This window comes from Alosa pseudoharengus, unplaced genomic scaffold, assembly GCF_046254945.1.
Source record: "Alosa pseudoharengus isolate Yale_2024_CS ecotype anadromous, Long Island Sound unplaced genomic scaffold, YU_APseudo_1.1 YU_APseudo_1.1_scf_4, whole genome shotgun sequence".
NCBI lineage: Eukaryota > Metazoa > Chordata > Actinopteri > Clupeiformes > Clupeidae > Alosa > Alosa pseudoharengus.
The window spans coordinates 5,006,029-5,024,287 of NW_027468774.1; the positions used below are offsets into that span (position 1 = coordinate 5,006,029).

At 45.9% G+C, this 18,259-nt stretch overlaps 1 protein-coding gene across 1 annotated transcript in view; it reads right to left on the reverse strand.

The window, feature by feature from the left end:
- Nucleotides 1-17,848, reverse strand: part of top2a (DNA topoisomerase II alpha) — a 26,259-nt gene extending 8,411 nt beyond the window's left edge. The window contains exons 1-25 of the mRNA XM_076267024.1: nt 17,660-17,848; nt 17,037-17,183; nt 15,925-16,015; nt 15,742-15,805; nt 15,496-15,641; nt 14,944-15,041; nt 14,139-14,351; nt 11,945-12,118; nt 9,395-9,496; nt 9,065-9,202; nt 8,757-8,895; nt 8,309-8,466; nt 7,920-8,045; nt 7,516-7,626; nt 7,179-7,284; nt 6,553-6,662; nt 6,292-6,384; nt 5,901-6,015; nt 5,483-5,604; nt 3,779-3,927; nt 2,702-2,933; nt 2,090-2,224; nt 1,571-1,774; nt 403-598; nt 82-173 (exon numbers count right to left, since the gene is read on the reverse strand). Coding sequence (XP_076123139.1) covers nt 82-173; nt 403-598; nt 1,571-1,774; nt 2,090-2,224; nt 2,702-2,933; nt 3,779-3,927; nt 5,483-5,604; nt 5,901-6,015; nt 6,292-6,384; nt 6,553-6,662; nt 7,179-7,284; nt 7,516-7,626; nt 7,920-8,045; nt 8,309-8,466; nt 8,757-8,895; nt 9,065-9,202; nt 9,395-9,496; nt 11,945-12,118; nt 14,139-14,351; nt 14,944-15,041; nt 15,496-15,641; nt 15,742-15,805; nt 15,925-16,015; nt 17,037-17,183; nt 17,660-17,686 — 3,288 coding nt within the window. The 5' untranslated portion in view covers nt 17,687-17,848. The remainder of the gene's footprint in view (nt 1-81; nt 174-402; nt 599-1,570; nt 1,775-2,089; nt 2,225-2,701; nt 2,934-3,778; nt 3,928-5,482; nt 5,605-5,900; nt 6,016-6,291; nt 6,385-6,552; nt 6,663-7,178; nt 7,285-7,515; nt 7,627-7,919; nt 8,046-8,308; nt 8,467-8,756; nt 8,896-9,064; nt 9,203-9,394; nt 9,497-11,944; nt 12,119-14,138; nt 14,352-14,943; nt 15,042-15,495; nt 15,642-15,741; nt 15,806-15,924; nt 16,016-17,036; nt 17,184-17,659) is intronic.
- Nucleotides 17,849-18,259: the final 411 nt, after the last annotated feature.

The window sequence follows — 18,259 nt, forward strand, 5'->3', positions numbered from 1 at the left end:
ATCAGACTGGACACTACAACACCCTGTGATCCTGTGTTATGAGATGAGTATGTGAGAGCGTGTGTGTGTGTGTGTGTGTACCTTCTCCTGTGACTGCTTCCAGGCTTTGACTGGGTCGGAGTCATAGCCCATCTCCTGCAGCATGCGGATCAGTTCCTTCTTGGGCTTGTTCTCTGGAAAGACACACACACACACACACACACCAATTTAGTCAGGATGACCCATGTGCTCAGAACTATTGGTCAGTACGATTAGAAAACTTTCACAGGGAACATTCTGACAGTCTCCAATAACTTGTGATACAGACTTTACATTGCAACTGAACTCTAAACACTAGCCATTAGGCGCACGCGCACACACACACACACACACACTCTCTCTTTAGGTGATGTGGGTGCTCACCGATGACGAGCGTGCCCTGGATCTTCTCCAGGATGAAGCGCGCCTGGTTGGAGAGCTTGGCGCCCTCGGCTCCCAGCATGCCGAGCAGCCAGTCCTTGCGCAGGGTGTAGTAGCGCAGGCGCAGCTCAAAGAAGTCCCGCAGGATCTCCAGCTCCGACTCGTACTTCTTCAGACTGCCCACGTGGTCAAACAGCACCTACACACACACACACACACACACACACAAGGGTTAATGAGTCAAACATGAAGGAACGTTTCTGTGTGTTGCCAAGTTGCAGGATGTGTGTGTGAAATACTGCCATAATAGTGTATCATTTGGAAAGTGACCATATGAAAATTGGTCAGCTGGTCAGTGGGTCACACCCCATTGTAAACGTTCTCGAAGAAGAGTGAAAAGCAGTTTGAAGTAAAGTGGGCTGGATGAAAGTGCTCGGCGGGCCGGATCCGGCCCACGGGCCGCAGTTTGCCCACCCCTGATATATGGTCATAAATGGTCATAAATACTACTGATCACAGAATAACGCAGCAGCACACTCCGTTTGATCCTACATGTCTAGACCTGCAACATGCTGCCGCTTATATCTGGAGCTGGAACTCTTCCCCACACAAAACAAACAAGAGTATTCCATCGCGTGTGAGGGAGAGGGTAGCCCTTTTACACTGCCGAAATTCCCGTGAATTTATGTACCAGAATCGCGGCCTGGAGTGACATGAGCACAGGTTTCCTTGTGTAACTGAATGAAGTACAGTGTGTGTGTGTGTGTGTGTGTTGTACCATTGAGTTGATGCAAGTGATTGGGCTCTGCTTGAAGACCTTGTGCAGGCCAGCTCCCTCTGCCTCTCTCTGCTGTCTATGTGTCGTACCACAGAGTTGACACAGGTGCCTCTCAGCTGTGTGTGTGTGTGTGTGTGTGTGTGTGTGTGTGTGTGAGAGCGTCGTACCACAGAGTTGACACAGGTGCCTCTCAGCTGTGTGTGTGTGTGTGTGTGTGTGTGTGTGTGTGTGTGTGTGTGTGTGAGTGAGTGAGTGAGTGAGTGTCGTACCATGGAGTTCACGTAGGTGATGGGGTTCTGCAGCTTGAAGACCTTGTGCAGTCCGGCTGCCTCTACTCCTCTCAGCTCTGTGTGTGTGTGTGTGTGTGTGTGTGTGTGTGTGTGTGTGTCGTACCATGGAGTTTACGCAGGTGATGGGGTTCTGCAGCTTGAAGACCTTGTGCAGTCCAGCTGCCTCGGCCTCCCTCAGCTTCTCCTCGGTCATCTTGACCACGAAGCGCACCGTGGCGTCCGTGTGGTACTCCTTGTAGTCGGTGATCAGAGGCTGAATCTTCTCCGTCCCGTTCAACATCGCCTCCAAAACATTCTCCTTGTACGTCTGACACACACACACACACAAGGGATTAGATGTGCAGTCAAACACACACATGGGCCTTTGAATAAGGAGGCAGCTCAGACACCTTTATGGCGGTGTACGCATTCATCATTCACAATCATCAGTGTGTGTGTGTGTGTGTGTGCGCTCCTGTTCAGGCTTTGAGAGGTCCACTGCCTGAACATATTTTGCATACCTCACCTGTGCGAGTAGAGGCCGGAGTGTGTGTGTAAAGCTCACCTGTGTGAGTACAGGCCAGAGTGTGTGTGTAAAGCTCACCTGTGTGAGTACAGGCCAGAGTGGGTGTGTAAAGCTCACCTGTGTCCAGGTTTTGACGGGCAGCTCGGAGATCTCGATGGTGGTGCTGTCGATGATGGCCACCTCTCCGGTGTTGATGTACTGGTTAGGCATCAGCTCCATGATGGTGCCCTTGAAGCCCTTATAGTTGGGAATCTGCCGTGGGAAACACACACACACACATTATTAATAGGGATGTAACGATATGCTCAACTCACGATTTGATATGATTCATACTGCGATTTTCTCATGATTTGATAAGATTCAGATTTCAAGTTCACAATGGGATTTTCTCATGATTTTTTTAGTTGTAAATACGTTAGTTAAGGTGTCTGACTGGGGGAGAGGGGCTTTTTGGGCTATGTAATCTGTAATATTTATAATATTATTATACTATATAAACTACTGATATAAAAAGAAAATATACTGTATTACTGATATGACAGCACATAAACCCCCCCCCCTCAAATGGTTGTAATTTTCACACGTGTGCATCGATTTTTAACTGATTCACGGTGCATTGTTACACCCCTAGTTATTAATGCAATATACTGAATAAACAGACACACACAAGACTGTTTCCACACACACACACACACACACACACACACACACACACACACACACACACACCATGTGCAGGGGTTCCTCCCCATTGAGCATGCGGTGGATGTTGTTGACGATCTCGCGCACGTCGTAGTTGGGGATCTTGGAGGCCCATCCGGTGCCGATGCCTTCGGAGCCGTTGACCAGCACCATGGGCAGGATGGGCATGTACCACTCGGGCTCCACGCGCACGTTATCGTCGTAGTTGTACTTCAGCAGGTTGTCGTCCACCGCTGGGAACAGCAGGCGAGCCAGGGGGCTGGACACAGAGAGGAGAGAGAGAGAGAAAAGGTGGGAGAGGAGGTCAGTTTTATTTGTGGTCAACATTTAAGATGGACGCTGTGTCAAATTCTTGTCGTGGTCCATGTAGAGGGCTGGACACAGAGGAGAGAGAGGGGGAGCAGATGGGAAAAGAGTTATGTTTTATTTGTGGGAGGCTTGGGGTGAAATACATGTTCAACATTGAAGATGGACGCCGTGTAACATTCATGTTGCGTCTAGTCTAGGGCTGAACGATTAATTGCATTTGCGATAATATCGCGATATGATCAACGCGATTTTCTAACCGCAAAGGCTGCTAAAGGCAGCTAACAGTGTCGAGAAAGGTCTGGGCCCGTATTCACAAAGCATTTGATCTAACCACTAGGAGTACTTCTAAATCCCACTAAAAGATTTTAGCTAGGAGTTTTCTCCTAAAAGTTATTCACAAAGCCTCTCAGACCTACTCTTAGTAAGGAAAAATGACAACTCCTAAGATAAGATAAGAGGTCCGTTGCTATGGTTAACGTGATGACTCATGCACAAGCTTGATTGAATTTTCCAAAATCAGTCTTAGTGCAGTCCATATGTTGGCATTACGTGTTGTTCGAAATCTGCCAGAGCTTTAGAACTCCTCTGTATGCTGCTGTAAGCCCTTTTCCAAATGTGGACATGTGTGCCTGTTTGGGATAAGTCCTTGCCTCTATGTAGCTGTGTGTGTGTGTAAAACTCACCTCAGCATGGTGAAGATGTATCTGGGGCTAGCCGAGTCCTTGCCTCTATGTAGCTGTGTGTGTGTGTGTGTGTGTGTGTGTGTGTGTGTGTGTGTGTGTGTGTAAAACTCACCTCAGCATGGTGAAGATGTATCTGGGGCTAGCAGAGTCCTTGCCCCCGTGCAGCCTGGTCCCAAACTGTCCCAGGGGCTGCAGCAGATTCAGGTTGTTGCTGCCCACAAAGTTCTGAGCCAAGCCCACAATGGTCATCATCAGGGACATCTGACACACACACACACACACACACACACACACACGGGGAGAGGAGCAATATTATATGTCTGGAAGTGTTGAATAGTGTGCAGCCTGCAGAGAAGAGGAAGTAAAGAAGCTCAGCACTGCCTAGATGAGTTGGGTTGGGTTAGCACTGCCTGGATGGGTTGGGTTAGGGTTAGCACTGTCTGGATGGGTTGGGGTTAGCACTGTCTGGATGGGTTGGGTTAGGGTTAGCACTGCCTGGATGGGTTGGGTTAGGGTTAGCACTGCCTGGATGGGTTGGGTTAGGGTTAGCACTGTCTGGATGGGTTGGGTTAGGGTTAGCACTGCCTGAATGGGTTGGGTTGGGTTAGCACTGTCTGGATGGGTTGGGTTAGCACTGCCTGGATGGGTTGGGTTAGGGTTAGCACTGCCTGGATGGGTTGGGTTGGGGTTAGCACTGTCTGGATGGGTTGGGTTGGGGTTAGCACTGTCTGGATGGGTTGGGTTAGCACTGCCTGGATGGGTTGGGTTAGCACTGCCTGGATGGGTTGGGTTAGGGTTAGCACTGCCTGGATGGGTTGGGTTAGGGTTAGCACTGCCTGGATGGGTTGGGTTGGGTTAGCACTGTCTGGATGGGTTGGGTTAGGGTTAGCACTGCCTGGATGGGTTGGGTTAGCACTGCCTGGATGGGTTGGGTTAGGGTTAGCACTGTCTGGATGGGTTGGGTTAGCACTGCCTGTATGGGTTGGGTTAGGGTTAGCACTGTCTGGATGGGTTGGGTTAGCACTGCCTGGATGGGTTGGGTTGGGTTAGCACTGTCTGGATGGAGTACTTCTAAATCGCACTAAAAGATTTTAGCTAGGAGTTTTCTCCTAAAAGTTATAGACAATGCCTCTCAGACCTACTCTTAGTAAGGAAAAATGACAACTCCTAAGATAAGATAAGAGGTCCGTTGCTATGGTTGGGTTGGGTTGGGTTAGCACTGCCTGGATGGGTTGGGTTAGGGTTAACACTGTCTGGATGGGTTGGGTTAGCACTGTCTGGATGGGTTGGGTTAGCACTGTCTGGATGGGTTGGGTTAGCACTGCCTGGATGGGTTGGGTTAGCACTGCCTGGATGGGTTGGGTTAGCACTGTCTGGATGGGTTGGGTTAGCACTGCCTGGATGGGTTGGGTTAGCACTGCCTGGATGGGTTGGGTTAGTGTTAGCACTGGCTGGATGGGTTGGGTTAGCACTGGCTGGATGGGTTGGGTTAGTGTTAGCACTGGCTGGATGGGTTGAGTTAGCACTGGCTGGATGGGTTGGGTTAGTGTTAGCACTGGCTGGATGGGTTGGGTTAGTGTTAGCACCGGCTGGATGGGTTGGGTTAGTGTTAGCACTGGCTGGATGGGTTGGGTTAGTGTTAGCACTGGCTGGATGGGTTGGGTTAGTGTTAGCACTGGCTGGATGGGTTGGGTTAGCACTGGCTGGATGGGTTGGGTTAGTGTTAGCACTGGCTGGATGGGTTGGGTTAGTGTTAGCACCGGCTGGATGGGTTGGTGCTCTGGAGTCGTGGTGCGTGCCGTGCGCTCATGCTCACCTCGCCGTGGTGGTAGGCGGACATCTCGGCCACAGAACCAGCCAGCTGGGCCACCTTGACCTCACGCTTATCGTTCCTCTTCAGGCAGCAGAACAGAACCTTCCTCTGGCCCGGCTTCAGACCTGAGAGAGAGAGGGAGAGAATGTGTGTGTGAGAGAGAGAGTGTGTGTGTGTGAGTGACAGAGAGAGAGAGGGAGTGAGAGTGAGTGTGTGTGTGTGTGTGAGAGGGTGAGAGAGAGAGAGGGGGGGGGGGGGGGGGGTAATTACGAGAGAAAACTCCTGCATATGGAATTCCCAAAGTGCCTTCTAGTCCAGAGCAAACGTCACAAACGGACATCCCACCCTCACTGGTCAGCCCAGAGCAAACGTCACAAACGGACATCCCACCCTCACTGGTCAGCCCAGAGGCTGTACTCACCGTCCACCATACAGGGCAGGGACCGCTCGTTATCAGAGTTGGAGAACTGCACCAGCTCCTTGTTGACGAACTCGTGGTAGGTCAGATAGTTGGTGCTCTGGCCGTACAGATAGTCCTGTGTGTGGGGGCGGGGAGGGGGAGGGGTCATTTCACACAACGCCAGCGACCAGCAGATCAACCCAAGAACACTAATACGTCCTTTGGGTTAATGACAAATAAAACTATGTATTCTTTCATCGACTTACATCATTACATATTAAATAAAAATGAGTACAATGTTGAAATTTTAACAAGTGTTCATGTGTATGCATACTTGTTTGTGACGACCGATCTAAGTATGTGTGCGTCTAAAAAAAAACAAAAAAAAAAAAAAAACAAACCCACAACTCACCTCTGGCAGGTTGTGCTCTCGCCGCTGGCGTCTGTTGACCATGAAGCTGGTGAGCCACTCTTTGCGCTCCTCAATCTTCTTCTTACTAAAGGCCTGCAGGGGGCGACAGAGCACATTGTTTACTCACACAAGTCAGAGCCCAACACACCCCAATACAACCCAAACAACACCCCAAACACCCAGGTTTTATGTGGATAATAAAACAGCTTTGTCTATGTGTGTATGTGTGTCTGTGTGTGTGTGGTAAGAAGGTGAGCTCACAAGGGTGATGGCCTCGTCGTCTTGCGGGCCACTGTACTTGAAAGGGATGCGATGGCGGGCCATGTCAGAGAAATACTCTTTGGCCTCCTTCGATGTGCTGGTCCCCAACCCTGCAGACAGGAGAACAGGGAGATCAGCTAAGTCCAGTTACTTACTCCAGGGACGGAGGGAAGAAAGACACAAGAGAGAGAGAGAGAGAGAGAGAGATGAAGGGGAGAAGTATATTTTCTGTTTTTAATTTAGACTCAAATAATGAACAGTAAGATCTACAGATAAATATTAGTGAAGAATTTTGATTGTGAATCTCGAGGGTGATTGTGACATCTTAATAGAAGAGTGACAACATAAGTGAATGAGAAATAAGAGTGTATATATATATATATATATATATATATATATATATATATATATATATAAAAATATGAGAGAGAGAGAGAGAGAGAGAGAGAGAGAGAGAGAGGGGAGAGAGAGAGAGAGAGAGAGAGAGAGAGAGAGAGAGAGAGAGAGAAGCAAAATAACCTACAGGCCCTGGGAGATTTTTAAGTGTAACTAACAGTGACACACACACACGTGTAGAGGACTGCTTACTTGCGGAGCTGGACTACCACAGGTGTTTGAGAACAAACCTTTGTAGTATTTGGTCTTCCAGGACTTGTAATTGGCTTGTTTGTCCTTCCACTCCTCATATTCAGGGATGCTGTAGAAGGACAGCTCCTGCTTCTTGTGGCTCACCTGCACAAAACACGCAACGCTTACCGTGAACAGGGCAGTGCTACTGGCTGCGCTGGCAGAGACACGCACGTCACGACATTAGGACTTCACATTAGACTACACTAAGCATGAGGGACAACTGCACACTAACCAGGGGGTTTTCATTTGGTTAAACTGAAGTTTATTAGAGATTAATATAGATTAACTATACATTAAAACAACACAGGTTGCCTCTCTCTCACACACACACACCTTGATGATGGGAGTGATAAACTCCTCCAGGAAGTTGTGGCGCAACAGAGAGGGCCAGTTGGTGTGGATGAAATTAATGAGGAGACCCTTGATGTGAGATCCGTCCTGATCCTATGCGCACACACACACACACACAATCATTAGTAAATATATGTACTCTTGTAAATGTATCCCTTTCAGTAGAAAATGGAAAAAGCCACCCAATACACCAACCACCAACACGCTGCATACAACAACATTAGTTATATATTTCTTATAAATAACAACAACATTAGTTATATATTTCTTATAAATAACAACAACATTAGTTATATATTTCTTATAAATAACAACAACATTAGTTATATATTTCTTATAAACAACTTAGATTGCTAGGTCCCTCAGAGCAAGAATCAAACGCACACCTGATCTGTCATGATCATGAGTTTGCCATAGCGCAGCGTCTTGAGTGACTCGGGATCAGAGTAGTTCTTCTTGTACTGCAGCCCCAGGATCTTAATGACGTTGTTGATCTCAGCATTTTCCATGATCTAAATAAAATGAAAACACATCAGTCCATACACACACGCATATTATTGCATTGTATATTCATTGCTCTCTGCATGACAGCAAACTCGACTGAATACACTAGATCAAACTTAGGTATTTGGCATACTTTTGACCAAAGTGAAAGATCCACCGACATGCCAATCTACAGCTTGCCTCAAGAGTCAATACCCTAGTCAAGGTACCATGTCATTCCTGCACTCACACACGCGCGCACACACACACGCACGCACACACACCAGCTCACCTGTTTATGGGTAGCCTCCCGGACGTTGAGCATCTTTCCCCGGAGGGGGAAGACTCCGTAACGATCGCGGCCGACAACGCCCAGTCCCGACACAGCCAGAGTCTTGGCCGAGTCTCCCTCAGTCAGAATCAGCGTGCAGCCGTTGGAGTTCTTACCACCTGACACACACACACACAAATAATGAATCCTTGTGTTAAAAGCAGGGCTATCAAAATTCTACTGACACCAAGCTACAGTTTTAGCAGTAAAGATGGCAACTAGCAAGCAGATCATGAGTTCCTAAACTACAAAATGAACAGTGTTCATTTCACATACAGCTGCTACCATCCCTGTGACCAGCTCTTAGAGGACCTGTGACCAGCTCTTAGAGGACCTGTGACCAGCTCTTAAGAGGACCTGTGACCAGCTCTTAGAGGACCAGTGACGAGCTGTGGTAAGGGGGGGGTACCTGCATCGTTGGCGTCGTCCAGCTTGGGCACGCCCTTGATCTTGGTGTGTTTGACGGCGGAGCACTTCTTGTTGAGCTGCGTCTGGGCCTTAAACTTGACCCAGTTCATCACACTCTCCACGATGCCACAGTTAGTGGCCTGAGGAAGCAACAGCACACAGGAACATCAGCACCATCCTAGTTACACCCAATCCCAGGTTACACAAACACTACTGAGACACTGAAGTAGTGTGTGGTGTGTGTGTGTCTGTATATATGTGTGTGTATGTGTGTGTGTGTACACCGTATGTGTATGGAGCGGTCCTAACCTGCTTGATAAACTTGTCAGTGAGGGAACAGGTGGATCCGAAGCTCTTCTGCTGCAGGGTCATGTTCTCTTTGGTCTGGGAGTCGAAGCTTGGGTTCTCAATCAGACAGTTCACAAACAGCCATATGTGGTTCTTCACCTGTAAAAACACACACACACACACACATAAACATTTTTTAATTGTTACATAAATAAAATTCTACTAGTTAATTGTAATTAAAACACCAGATTTCAACACAAGTGGCTGCGCAAACTAGTTCACACTGCCAAGGCAACAAAAACACTTCCAAAGTTTCTCAGAGCGCTCAGTGACCCTGTTGTCCAGACTGACCTGGAAAGGCTTGACGGTCACTCCTGCCTTGTTCTTCTTCTTGACCACCTCGATGAGCTTGGACACCACCTGGTCAGCTACGTAGTCAGTGTGCCTGCCACCCTGCACAACAAACACAAACATTAGACCACCTCGATGAGCTTGGACACCACCTGGTCAGCTACGTAGTCAGTGTGCCTGCCACCCTGCACAACAAACACAAACATTAGACCACCTCGATGAGCTTGGACACCACCTGGTCAGCTACGTAGTCAGTGTGCCTGCCACCCTGCACAACAAACATTAGACCTTCAGCCATCTCATCTCCTTTTACACCTCTGACCACGGGGTCCGCGGGATCAGCCAATCACAGCACAGCAAGCTGAAGCAAATTGAGAACAGGGCCTGTATTCACAAAGCATTTTATTTTACCACTACGAGTACTCCTAAATCTCCATCTCCCTAAAAGAGTTATCTTACCACTACGAGTACTTAGGCCTGTCACGATAACAAATTTTGCTGGACGATAAATTGTCTCAGAAATTATTGCGATAAGCGATAATATTGTCGTTCTGAGAATTTTCCTCGGGAAGAGGAAGACGGCCCACTTGTTGTGTTTTTTTTCCCCAACTGGGAAAACTGCAGCGGATGATTGTGTTTTAGATGCATATGCATATTTGTTGTGTTGCCGCTTTTAATTGCGACTGTTTTCCAACAAATGCGACACACCGACTCGCACACGTTCAGTGATTCACCACAGGCATTCGGTTTAAATCCGAAATGCTCCCACACTGCAGCTGTCGCGTTTGGCTTAGAAACCAATTCCATCTTTTTTGTCTTTATTAGGCGTAGCCTACTCGAACTCGCAACTAGCTTTCTCTCTGCCTAGTGCCTACCGGTATACTTCTCACGCGGCTCTTTAGCTGCACTCTGTGGTAGGCTACGCCAGTAGTCCCGCCTCCCCACACACCATGCGACTGACAAGTGACTGACATGAGGGTTCACTCATCGTTACTCTAAGGACCCGAGAGAGGGAGAGAGAGAGACGAGGAAAACAAACAAGCAAATGGCATTTATCGCAGCCAGAAAAATTATCGAGCTAATTTTAATTATCATGCGATTAATTGATTTATTGAATATCGCGACAGGCCTACGAGTACTCCTAAATCTCCCTAAAAGAGTTATCTTACCACTACGAGTACTCCTAAATCACCCTAAAAATTTTTACCTAGGAGTTTTCTCTTAAAAGTTATTCACAAAGCAAGTAGCCTAGTAGCATAATAAAATGCACTACGGATTGATGCAGTATCTTTGCAACATGTTTTAAAATCTGTACGAAAACATATGCTACATTTGCAAAGAGGGGAAACTATTTAATTTGATTTAAGACAATGAGACGTAACGTTTAGTTTACATGCAATGATGGTTTTGGTTGTTGGTGGCGTTATTGCATCCCTTAGTTACAATGCACAATTATTCCCTCGCAATTGAGAGATCCTGTAAGTGCATGTTCATTTCAAAACATTGCTACGTGAAATGCCACAAAAAGTGGCTTAGGATTGTTTGTGAATAAGTCTTAGTGAGTTAGGAGTCCTCTCGACTTCTTTTAAGCTGTCCCAGACTTTTACATTTAGGGTTAAAACGCTTCGTGAATTACTCTTAGTAAAAAAAAATGAGGAGTCCTAAAGTTACGAGTGACACGCCCATTATTTTTAGGAGTTTCTCCTAAATTCGCCAGTGAGGAGCTACTTTTATCCTTAAAGCAACACTATGGAAGTTTTGCTCTCGGGGGTCCTCCTACAGTCGGGAAACAGTATTGTCTTCTAGTACTGTCGTGAAATCTGTCACGGTTACACCAGGGAACACACGTGCATTTGTTGACAAGTCGATACCCCCCCCCCTGTGTTGCGTGTGAAATGTCTTCATCCCAGGTACAGTGCCATATATTTCAGCATGTCATATGAATATAATTTCATGGGTTTTATTTTTTTCAAACGTCAAAAGATCGCGTAGCTCACGTTTACAAGCCAGCGTCATTATAGTAGCCTAATTGGCTACTGTTTTACAGAATGGATATGCTAATTCAATTCAATGTTTGTGTGGTAGGTAATAGCCATATATCGTCAATAGACTATTATAATATCAAGCTACCATAGATGAATCTGCAGTTGAAAAATCGCTTGCATTATAGCCTGAGGCTAGACACTTTCACCAGAAAAAGAAATAGACTTATTTCTGACTTTTTTTTTGTCCTAAAAAAAGGGGCTTCGTCATAAAACACTACTCCAACATTAGGCTGTAGGCTACAACATTTGAGATCAAACCTTTGAGATTTGCATGTCATCGATTGTAATGCTCAATTCAAAACGAGAATGCTAGCGATTTTAGGTCAAACATTGCGATTTGCATGTCATCGATTGCAATGCTCAAATCAACACCTCTGAATCAACAGCCGCACACACACATACCTCTGTGGTACTGGCCTTTTCTAGTTATGGCCAGGTGGGCACAAAAAGGCCGACTTCCCTCACTCACGATCATGTCCGCACACACACACACACACACACTTACCTTGGTGGTGGCGATACTGTTGACGAAGCTGACTTGCTGGAAGCCCTTCTCGCTCATGGTCAGGCAGACCTCCCAGCGGTCGTTGACCACCTCGTGGATGACGGTGAGGGGGTTGCCCGTCTCGTCCGTGCGGTCCTTCAGGTACAGATCCACGTAGCTACGGAAATCGCTCACCTTAACCACGGAGACACAGAGCAGGATTAACAACGACGGCTAACGTTGCGGCAAAGGCACCGTGACCAGTGGGGTGTGTGTGTGTGTGTAAGTAAGTAAGTAAGTAAGTAAAGTTTATTTTTAGAGCACATTTACACAGCTCGCACTGACCAAAGTGCTGTACATAGAGCATTAGCTAAATAATAATAATAATAATAATAATAATAATAAAATAAAATAAAATAAAATAAATACACTTACAGATCAGTGATTTAAGCTAAGACGACATCAAGAGACAAACACTTAATTATAGACATAAAAGGGTAAGACAATTAAAACACAGGGAAGGCCAACGTAAATAGGTGTGTTTTGAACCTGGGTTTGAATACTGTAATTGGGCATTTCTAATTTCAGAGGCACAGCAACAGAAAAGGCTCTGTACCCTTTTTGCTGGGACCATGGGACATGGAGGAGACCAGGGTGTGAAGAGCTTTAAAAACCATCAGCAGTGTTTTAAATTGTCTGTGTGTGCGCATCAAAGACACTCTGAACAGCAAAGTGAGTGAGTGAGAGTGTGAGTGAGCGTGCATGTCCGCGTGCACATTAGTGTGTAAACACTGCCTGTAGCATGTCAGTGGCACACAGTGTAGGGCTGGGATAAACGATTCTTTTTTAAACGATTAATCTAGCGATTATTTTTTCGATGCATCGATTAATCTAACGATTCATTTTTTCAGTCCGATTCGATTTCGATTCGATTCGATTATCGATTATCTCCCCATTAATTCACTAATAGCAACTTATACATGTTTATTTGCATATCTGAATGAAAAAAACATGAATTATTTAACATTGCAATATATGTTTATTGCTCTTAAGATTCCAAAATAAAAGACTGAAGTGCAAGTAACTACAAGTGCAAAGTAATGTATTCTTAGTCAGAGGTAGCATTCAATAAAGTTTCAGTTAGTCATTTTAAGACGTTCTTGTGGGAATCATGTGTGGATGCAATTCATAACGTAGTTCAAATAACAGTTTGTACTTCTCCTTTGGACAAGCACTTTTGAGTCTTGGAAAACACTTTTCCATTTCCATCTGGATTTTGCAAACAGAGTCAATAAAATGAGCCCTGCATGAGTAATACAAGCAGCTGCAAGTAAGCATGCTAAACTTGACATCCAAACAGTATTCTAACGTTAGCTTTGAGATAAGGTTACTGCTTGATTGCATACTGTAACTTAACTTCGTTTAGTCTCCTCAATGTACTATGTTGTGATAAGACCTTAGCAGAGTTTACTTTAACTTTAATGCAGCGGTTTTGAAAAAATTTGCGCAGCATGGTCACGATGCTTTTAATAGCAATGTAGCCCACTGTGTTCTATGCAGTGCTTCTATGTGGCAACAACAATCCTTCAACAATCGTGACTATTTTGTTAAATGCACATGCAGAGGAGGAGCAGCGGGCTCGTTACGAGAGAGAGCGGGCGGGGCGAGGAAAGACTGTGTGAGTAAGTGGCAAGTGCAGCTCAATGAAATTATTTTATCATATCTTTAATTTAAATAGCAGGCCTACAACATAGAACATCAATGTGTGGTGGCCGGTTTTGATTTCGTGGTGCCCAGCCACAGATTAGTCAACGTATGAAAAACACTGAAGGTGTAAAATTAAAAATATTTAGCAGCACACGTTATGCTTGACGAATCGACGCTCATATTTTGCGTCGACGTATTTTTTGCGTCGACGTCATCGATTACGTCGACGCGTTGTCCCAGCCCTAACACAGTGACATCACGTTATGGCTTCTCTGGTTTAGAATAAATGGCAGCAGCTCATGTGCGCAGGCAGCGCTTCACAAACTACAGCACTGGTACAGCACACGCAGCAACAGCACGCGCTCTTGTCTTTTAATATTGCGCCAAACTGATAAACAGCATAAGCGCACGAAGCTGTGTATTACCACTTCTACTTACTTATTTCAAATAAAACTGGTATGTATGTGTGTGTGTGTGTGTGTGTGTGTATATGTGTGTGTGTTCTCACCGGGAGTTTCTTGCCGTTGAGGAACACCTTGACACCCTTGGTGGCGCCGGCGATGTCGTAGGCTCGGCGGGTCATGAGCGCTACAGTGTCCCGGTCCAGAGACAGCATCTTGAACTTGGTCAGGTCCGGCCGGAACGTGATGCACGTGAAGTCATCGCCGTCAAACGGCTTGATCTGGGGCTCCCCCGCACGGCCCATGTTATCATGCCAGGTCTGGGGAGGGAGAGAGAGAGAGGGGGAGGAGGGAGAGAGAGAGAGAGGGGGGGGGGGGGGAGAGAGAGGGAGAGACAGAGAGAGAGGGGGGGGGAGAGAGAGAGAGGGGGAGGGGGAGGGAGAGAGAGAGGGGGGAGAGAGAGAGAGAGACAGAGAGAGAGAGAGAGGGGGGAGAGAGAGAGGGGGAGGGGGAGGGAGGGGGAGAGAGAGAGGGGGAGGGAGGGAGAGAGAAAGATGGACCATACAAGTCAAGAGAGAGCACCTTATAACTACCAAACAAGTCAAGAGAGCACCTCGTAACAAACAGGTCAAATGAGAGCACCTCGTAACTACCTAACAAGTCAAGAAGGAGCACCTCGTAACTACCAAACAGGTCAAGTGTGAGCACCTCGTAACTACCAAACAGGTCAAGTGTGAGCACCAACAGGTCAAGTGTGAGCACCTCGTAACTACCAAACAAGTCAAGTGAGAGCACCTCGTAACTACCAAACAAGTCAAGTGAGAGCACCTCGTAACTACCAAACAAGTCAAGTGAGAGCACCTCGTAACTACCTAACAAGCCCCACAGGAGCAGCTGGAGTCCAGGCCGTACCTGTTTGAAGGACTGCTTGGACTCCCTGCAGGCCGTTTCCACAGTGAACTTGGTGCTGAAGATGTTGCAGAGCTTCGCCCCGAATCCGTTACGACCCCCTGTAGGTGCAGAGATACCAGCACGGTTACCAGAGCAACACACAGGAGGGAAAAACAAAGCATTCCAAAAAAAAAAAAACCTAGTAAAATGCTAAAAGCTAGTAACATCTTTTTAAAATCAAAACAATGCATATTATATATATATATAAATAAATCAATAAATTAGATAAAAGGGCTGTATGCTTTGCACGGCACGATTTCTAATCTAGCCTTATATGATTACCACAATTTACCAGTCACCATCAGACATATCTTTTACACACATTTATCCACTTAAATGACGCTTTCATGCACAGCCACTTAACAGGGAAATAAAGAACAGCACTCCGGCTACTATGCAATAGGAGATATTTAAGGTAACGACAGAAATAATTCCCCTTCTAGCCCTCTTCATGCTGTAGCCAGTAGCTACTGCAAAGTTTATGTTCGTGAGTAGGTATTTCCGAGCACTCACCTGTGACCTTTTTCTGGTCGTCGTCATAGTTACTGGAGGTGAGAAGCTGTCCAAAGATGAGGGCGGGCACGTACACCTTCTCCACTTTGTGCATCACCACAGGGATGCCCTTACCGTTGTTCCACACGCTAATGGTGTTGTTCTCCCTGAGGAAGAAAAACAACAACAAAATAAAAACATTTGCAGGTTTGAAAGAAGAATCCTAATTGTCCAGGTTTTCCCATTTTAACGTAAACTGATACTCACCGGTCGATGTTGATTTTGATGCAGTTCATGGTCTTGTCTCGCTGCTTATTGTCAGCAGCATTCACTGTTGGAGAACAAGAGGCTCATCATCAACAAACATTCATCAAAGAGACAGAATTTATGGCATACATGTACAGCTCCCAAATCTCCAGCCTCCCTGCCAAGTGCACATGAGCCTCTCACCCAGGATCTCATCAAAGATCTTGTAGAGACCCGGGACAAAGGTGATGTCTCTGCAGTTCATGCCATCCAGCTCGTCGAACACCCACATTGGCTACAGGGAGGTGACAAAAAGAGTTCACATGAGGAAATCATACACCACCAGGAACTGCATTTAAATGCAAACTTTGCCACACCATGCACATTTTACAAGAACAAAATCATATTGTCAGGTGTGGCTTTCTTTTACAAAAATGACTATATTGCAGAGCCTGAAGAGGTCCATGGTGGGAATTATTTCTTAGAGATGGAAAAACTGTAAGAGCTCCTTTTGCGTTCCCTTGCAATATTTTCCATTCCCCCGAATTAGACATTCGTTTTCCATTCCCTTACAATAGTTTTGTTTTTGCAGGGAATGCAAAACGTATTGCAAGGGAACATAATAGAAGCTGGAAAAACAATGTCCCACATCAATAAAATAAATTCCCACCATGTCCCACCTTGTGGGTTCCGAAGATATGTGTGTATATATTGTGGTGCCATGCTTCCTCCATAAAGGAATATATGTGTGTATATATTGTGGTGCCATGCTTCCTCCATAAAGCATGGAGAAGCATAAGGAGATCCAAATAATTGAAGGTATGGTTTCAGTGAGCCACAGAAGGACCAGAAAGTCCCAGTTCAAGCATAAAATTCTAGTTTTAAAAAAATGCAAAGTATGGGGAAAAACACACCCTTGCACAAATCACCAAGTGTCCATTTGGCACTGATAAAAACCTGACACCATAACTGGCCTCTTTTAACCATAATATGTGTCGTATTCGTAGCCCGGGCAGCACATTAAATTTGCTGCCGCTAGGGTGCGTCTAGATTTCTAATCTAGGCTATCGTATTCGTGCTGCAAGGGCTTTTCTTTCATTTTCATGGTGTATGAAATGACAGGTACATAGGCCTGCATTTGTCCGTCATTATTTTCAAAATGCACTTAAACCGTGTAAACCGTGTAATTTCTCTCATAGCATTAGCCCTCAGCTAATGTCCAGTTCTATGGACGGGGCCGAGTGTAATGTGAGAACCCATTAGTCGATGCAGCACGACAAGTTTCCCTTCAATGCTGTGGTCTAGTCCAGTCCCACCTGGGTGAGGGGCTCGACGGAGCCGATGTAGGTGTCGGGCCGGAGCAAAATGTGCTCCAGCTGAGTCTTCTTCTGGTAGATGCGCTCCACCGACAGACGCTTGTCATCCTTCTTGGCTTTGCTGACGGTCTTGTTTTCAAACAGGGTCTGAAAGAGACGGTGTGTGTGGGAGTCATTACACGGTGGAAGAGCAAATATCAAAGCAAATTGCCAGCGCTTCACTGACAGCAAAACAATGTGGTATATTACAATTTGAACTAATGCACGTACGTTACATTGACACCATGCAGTGTTAGTTGCACCAAAAGTTAGCTATCGCTAAGTTAACTAACGTTTCCGTCAGATAATTAGCCAAATCTGTAACGTTACAGTTAGCTAGCGTTAACACCAATGACGTTAGCTCTTTGTCAACTAGACAACCACTAACGTCAGAGATGGTCAGATTCAGTAGGCTTGGTATTGTGTCATTGTAGTAAAAAATCTTACTATAACGTTACTAGCCAACACGGGGAAGATGCGCAAGTGAGGATGATGGGGATGGGGGAAAACTCGCAATGCAATTTGTTAGCAAGTAGTTATCGATAGCTAGCGTGCTTTTTGCAGGCAAGATACAATCGTCTTACCTTAAACGGTCCTTCTGTAGCTGCCATCCTGTAAAAAGATTGTTGACTGGGACACTCTGAAGATTAATGAGCACACTTAAATAAGCTATTTGTGATATTTTTTTTTAAAAAATCCCTAGCTAACGTAACGTTTAACTCTGCAGCGATGTCTCCCTAACTAACTGTTCTCTCCCTCCAGTTCCTGATCTTTTGAAATTTTTAAAAGTTCGGAAACAGCTCACCCGCCAGAATGACATCCAATCATAACGAAGAGCGGTTCAACTTCTAACCAATTGGATGTATTTGTCCCATCCATCACAATGTCGACAAATCAAAGCAGTACATTTTCAAAGAAACCCCGCCCCCATGGCGTTCTCAAACCAATCGCAAAGCAAGTTTACAAAATATTGTTAATCTTCACATGTTTCCTGTTCTCATGTCTACAGGAGGTGATACAAAATTGCTATTTAAGATACTTGCTTGCGTTGCGTCAGCGTTATATTATTTGTGCACGGAATTAATCATCCTCAAACACTGGAATAAAGTAGGCTAGCGCTCATTCCTGAGTCGTGATACGGAAGCAGGGTAAAGGCTTAATTTTTCTTACCACGGAGTGGCGCC